The sequence below is a fragment of the Eurytemora carolleeae genome, unplaced genomic scaffold (assembly GCF_000591075.1).
Source record: "Eurytemora carolleeae unplaced genomic scaffold, Eaff_2.0 scaffold1491, whole genome shotgun sequence".
Classification (NCBI taxonomy): Eukaryota; Metazoa; Arthropoda; class Copepoda; order Calanoida; family Temoridae; genus Eurytemora; species Eurytemora carolleeae.
In genome coordinates, this window is record NW_019397385.1 from 56,952 (window position 1) to 63,247 (window position 6,296).

A 6,296-nucleotide genomic window follows, 5' to 3' on the forward strand; every position below is an offset into this window, starting at 1 on the left:
TTTCCAGTTTCAGGAGAAAAAATATACAATGTCAATTCATAATAAATGTTTTACCAAAGGAGATCTTGAATGACTAAGCCTAGTTGTAGAAACATTAGTTGAAAATATCCTACTTTCTGAATAGATTCAACTCTCAGTCAAGCATAAAAGGAAATATTATTTATAAAATTTTATTAATAATTTTCAATTATATAAATTTAACAAATATACATATTTATTCAGAATGTATTTTCATTTATCATCTAAGCATTTTTTTAAAATAACGTGTCAAAACCACCTTCCGTCATCATACATCACAGCTCTTCAGGGTTGAGGGTTTAACTGATATGAATAATGTCACTATAAATTCTTTGGTTTTGTCGAGTTGGAAAGTTCTTTTCAGATCGTCTAGTGCGACGTACAGAGCAAAGAGGATTTGATAATAGGAGTGCTAACTAATCCTGCCAAGGCCTCCTGCTCCTTTAGAGACACTTTACCGTACTCACAGTTTACAAGATCGGGTTTGCTCTGCTTGTTTCTCAAGGAGCAGATCATCATGATTAGGATTCCCATGAGTCCGAGGATGATACCAATGATCCCACAAGTCTGGAGAATTATCGGAAGGTTGACAAGAAGAGCGATCTGATCAGATTGACTTTCCTCAAGACTTGCTTCAGATTCGAACCAAAATACGGGATAGAAAACCCGGGGGAGATCTTTGAATATATAGTTGATCCCTTCACTTTTCTCCAGCAAGATATTGATCTGAAGTTTCATGGACACCTGAAAGAAAAACTCCATGAGATCAAAATGTTAAACAACAAAATACGTTCTTTAGTCAATAAATTTCTATCAAACCTAACAAAAACACTCCTTAGCCTTTTGACTATTAAATAGATAAACTTATAAATAAATTACCTTTAAAGGAATTGATGATTTGGGTTCGATGAGAATTGTGCTCTCGTGTCTCTCTGGGTCCGGATGTATCCCGTACTGAAACTGATCCTGGTAGAACGGGTCAGCTCCAAGGAAATGAGGACGAGACACAAAAGATGGAGATTTCATCTTACACTGTGTGGTATTCTGAACTCCGGAGGGGAGATTATTGTTATAACATGAATTGTCAGCACAGAGGGTTTTGTTTGCAAACACGTCTTGAGAAAGTCTGAATTTATCAACTGTGATTCCGTGAACACTCTCAACTCCGTCCCGCTGGAAGCTCAGAGGTCTGCAGATATCAGTGGACCAGAGCTCGAACCTATCCTTCATGGCCAGGGTACCCGGAGCAAATAATCCATCCGAGGAACCTCGAACCTGTCCACATTCTCCAGAGTAGGCGCTAGTCCGGGTTTGATGATTCCAGGTAGAGATCTTACCAAGAAGAGAGATATCATCTTCTCCTGTATGCATACTCAGATCTCCGTCAGCAAAGGTCGTTCCGTTTCTCTACAAATATATAAAATAAATATTTGCATAACACTGAAAGTGCATTTTTCATTAAAAATTATAGTTTTGTAATCTTCATAATAGCTTAAAAATTGACCTTGTAAAAATATCCGAATTTGTCCATGGGAACAGCTTTGTCTTCTTCTTCGGTAAAAGCATCTCCGATAGAAATAAGTTCGTCTTGATATCCCTCAAACATCAGCTCTCCGATGGTTTTATTATTGAAAAGCTTTGCCTGAAATATATAGAATTAGGTTTGAAGACAATAACTATTTAAGAAACATTTGTTTAAAGTTAAACAATGTTTTTATTATTTGTTTTTATACCTCCATTGTTTGAAAGATGTCGGAGAGACCCCATTGCATGAAGAAATTATTTCTAGCGGAGTCTGCTGATGCTACTAGGGGCAGGTTCAAAGTCATCACTGTGTCGGTCAGTGGTCCAACAGACATTTCCGGTTCGAACCAATACAACTTCCGGCGACGATATGAGACGGTGCTGTTGGTGTTCCAGACGATATCAACTTTCTCCTCCTTTTCCCTGAAAAAAGTAGGATGTTTACAATTCGGGGTTCAGAAGATAAGATAGGACTGTGTATTTTGTGGACGAAGTAAAAAATTTGATTGAAAAAATACGTTTTTAAAGAACGACTTATTTTATAAAGAATGTTTTGAATTTTATGTTTAATACAATGCGATCACGGAAATGTAAGCTGTCGTCTAATCCGTTAGGTTTAACTCTATATTGCAGGTTCTCATTGTTGCAAATTAAGAATACGACCCCCTGCTGCCAGTGGAAAAATACGAAGGGATAAAATCCATTGTCGGGACGTATTTTTGAATACGCATCTGAAGTCGGTGAAATGTCAAGATTAGAAAAACATCATTTCATTAAAAATACGATACGCGGCAATAATATGTCCCAGTCAGAAGTTTAGCAATTTGATGATTCATCACATTTCTTTCCATTTTTTGTGAACACTAGTATTTAACGATGACCAAAATAAATCAGTAAGTTACTAATGGGTCTCACCTAAACACATAAGGGCCCTTCTCCTCCAGGATTGGTTTCGCGTGGTTGAGCTGGAATTCCTTCGGGTTGGTGATAGAATAGAAATAGAACTTTGTATAAACTGGCATAGGTGTCTCACGCCATGCCTTGAAGGATTCTGTTCCCTCTTTCACAACCAGTTGCTAAACAATAATAAATAAATAAATTTATTTTATTTATCCTAATGAAAAAAATATTTATTTTATAAAATTAAAAACAAACAAATATAATGTACACGTATAATACAAGATTTTTTGTGGTGTTTTTTGATTGTTAGATAAAAAAGAAATCATTTTCTTTTAAGAAATCAAGAATTTAAATAAAATTATTTAATAAACTTTTTTGTCTTTAAAAAAATTAAAATTTTTTTTACCGAGTTCAGAAGACCCTGGAAAATGTCATTTTTGAAAAACAACGTAAAGCATCCAAAGAGAGCCTGGAGAAAGGCGGATGTGAAGAAAATCAATTTCTTTGTAGAAATCTCTGTCGGAAGAACACACTTCATCTTGTGGTTTATATCTTTCTTCCTTGAAGTTTGAAATGAAACTGACTCTGAAAATGAATCCAGCGCTTAAATATGATTACATTGTGGTTATACTGTGAAGTCAGTTTGTATAAGATACTCGGCTCAATTTTATCATGAACACAAACCTGGACCTACACCTTGATATTCTTTAGTAACGGATTCTTTGCTAAAATCCCTACCCGGAGTCAAAACCGTCCCATGTTTAAAGAAACACGGTCTGACCAACGCAGATTATTTGAGGAGTGATAACTGTTATTGTAAAGAATACATGCATACTAGAATAGTACGTGATGATTAATCATCGCTTAATTGGGCATTGTACGTCAACAAAATTGACAAAAATGATTCGAGCAATTTAATTTTGTTCGATTAAATACTACTGGATACCTTACTGAGTACAAACAACAAACAGTAGACTGTAAATTTGATTAATAAACTTTGTGTCTTTGGCTCAAAGGAATTGAGTCTTTGCCACAGACTGAAATTTTCTAATCCCTACATCTTTGCAACCCATTGTCGTAGACCTTAGATATTTCAAACTATGAATTCGTTTTGATCAAATAATCTAAGTATGAATTATTAAAGGTTTACGCCATCACGATACTAAGATATAGATAATAGAAACTTTGAGTTTGTGGCAAAGACTCAATTCCTGTAGTAGTTTTTATTATATAAATGTTATTCATTAAATTCGGTTAAACTGGACAAATTATTTCAATATTGCAAAGTTTTAATTCTATTATAAAAATACTAAATTAATCTCTTCCGTGAAACGTTAAAAATTTATAAAGTGTGTGATCGAAGAATTTAACATTGAAAAGTTTTTACAGTGTGTATTAGCTTATATGAAAAGAACTTTCGGAATGAGTGGTTTTTAATAATTTTCTCCTTATAGACGCAACAGATAGAAGTAAGATTGATAGCGATCACCATCCATAATTTTTCTTCGTAAGCCTTTATCCGCTCCACATAGTTTTTTGTAGAAGTAAATATTTCCATTTACTGTTATAGCGCCAATTGAAGGATTCATAACTCTGATTGGATAATGAGATAGATAGATAGATAGATGTTACCACCACACTATTTCTCTTGGTTCAGAATAGACAACAAACACACGGCTGAACCCTGATTGGATCAGGCGCTAATGGACTCGGCATACAGGAGTGCCCTTTAATTTTTCGCAAATACTTCCTTTAAGAAATTACATATCTGTTTTCCCGTAATAACGTTGTGTGCGTTTAATGTTTTGCGTCATAAAATTCTTTTACAATCTCAAGTATAAAAAATGCAGAAATTCAAGCATGTATTTTTTGTTGCATTTAGCAGTTATCTAACATACTTAAAACTCTATGAAATTTAAAACTTTTCTAAAAATTGATAATTGTGGGTTCAGTTACTTGCAGATTCATCCAGCAAAAATATTTCAATTTAAGATATCTTTTCATTGTTGCTCAAATTATTGTAAAAGTTTACCGTTGTGAATCCGGGGTCAGTCCCTTGAAATTTCAACAACAATCCTTTTTAAAGACCTTTTTTATGAAGTTTTTAAACCTTCCAAAAATAAACGATGAATATATTTTAGAGAACTCAGTTTTCAGTATTTGATAAAACAAAAGGAAAACAATATAAAGTATAGTATGTATAAAGTTTATAAAGATTTAATCGTAATAATATAATTCTACATTTTGCTCAAAAATATCAAAAAGTTAAAACTTTAAGTATTGAAGGGACTACGTTGTAATTTCGCATTTACAATCTCAAGTTTTTTCAATAATAGAATTAAGGATTTTTCAAAATGAATTACATAAATTTTTTTTGAAAATCTTAGGAAAAGGGATTCAGAACATTTCGAGTACATTTTACAGGCTGAAACGACATTTTAGAGCAAAACGTTTCGATGCCGCCCCCTCCCCTACCCCGACCCCCCCCCCCGCAAAATATGGGCATTGCACCGACTGGTAGCACTTTTTTATTGATTTTCTAAAAGACAAATCTCAGAATTTTAGATAAAAATATTCAAGGGGGCGGGAGGTCAATTTTGCATAGATAGTGATAGGTAGTGAAAATCTGGAATATATGTCCTCCAGTGTAAGTTTAAAAACCTTAAATAATGAATTTCAAGAAAAATTGCAATTATCAGGAGAGTAAATATAAAAAAATTAATGACTAACATGAATTGCTTATTTAGAATTGAAGCAAAATTTTAAATAAAAAAAATAAAGACGAAGCTATTTTTTGGTTGCTAGCTAGAGCCAGGTCTTGAAAACACTTTGAAACAAAACAGTTGAACAAATATATATATATTGAACGAAGATCTTTATGAAATAGATAACTGTTAACTTTTGTTGTCATATTTTTGCATTCACTGTTCTATTTTTTTTAGCTATGCCTTGTTTTATGTAGTATAGAAGCAAGATTAAATATGCTTAACCAAAGCTAAGAAAAAACAGACCGAAGTGTTTTCTGAGCTAATGGGTTTCCGACCTGGGCTATGTAGAATACTAGAAAATTTACTAAATCGAAACAAAAGCTGAAAACGAGAGTTTTGCAGCTTTGGGATCTTCATATCCAGAGCTACATAATTGAAAAAGGGTTGGAGATTATTTTGAAATTTATCCGGTCTCGTCAGTTGGTGAATAATTTTGATGACTGTGTAGATAAAAGATTATTATCCTGAAATCTAGTTTATTGAAAGTTAAGGCAGGTTGGTGGAGTTGGACGTGGTAGGACCAAGTTTAATTAGGAGGCAATTTTATTCTATTTATTTAATATAAAAAAACGGAGCTTGGAGAAATTTTTAACAAAAAAAAATTAAAAAGTTTTGCAGTTGAAGGAAATCAATAATTTAAGACAAACGATTAGGATCAAAATTGATTTGATAAGATGAGGATTTAGTGATATTTTTTACCTCAATTTGCATGACAACCGTAGTTGCACGGAGTTGGAACGTGGGCTTTTTAAATTAATGTATACAAAGAAATTGAGTCTTTGCCACAAACTTTGATTTACTAATCACTATATCTTTGTAACCCAATGATAAAGTATGAATTATGTTAGGTTAAATAATCAAAGTTTGAAAGTTTGTAGGAAAGAATCAATTCACAATTCCTTCATTTAAAAATGCTTAATGATTAATTTCTAAGCTTTATTTTGGAAGATGAATGTTAAATGTTTTTAAACAAACATAATCTATCATAATGAATATTCTCAGTTTCTGAGAAATTTTTTTTTTAAAAAGAATTATTCAGATTTTAAATTTTTCATATGTTTGAAATACTTTTTCTGCCTTGAAATT

At 32.8% G+C, this 6,296-nt stretch overlaps 1 protein-coding gene across 1 annotated transcript; it reads right to left on the reverse strand.

Annotated features, from left to right (window-relative positions):
• Window positions 1-207: 207 nt before the first annotated feature.
• Window positions 208-3,028, reverse strand: LOC111714007 (protein peste). The gene is made up of 6 exons (XM_023489004.1): window positions 2,849-3,028; window positions 2,458-2,618; window positions 1,752-1,965; window positions 1,523-1,660; window positions 898-1,425; window positions 208-762 (listed from the first exon to the last, which is right to left on the reverse strand). The coding sequence occupies exons 1-6, from the start codon at window positions 2,978-2,980 to the stop codon at window positions 388-390; spliced, it is 1,548 nt and encodes a 515-aa protein (XP_023344772.1). The 5' UTR covers window positions 2,981-3,028; the 3' UTR covers window positions 208-387.
• Window positions 3,029-6,296: the final 3,268 nt, after the last annotated feature.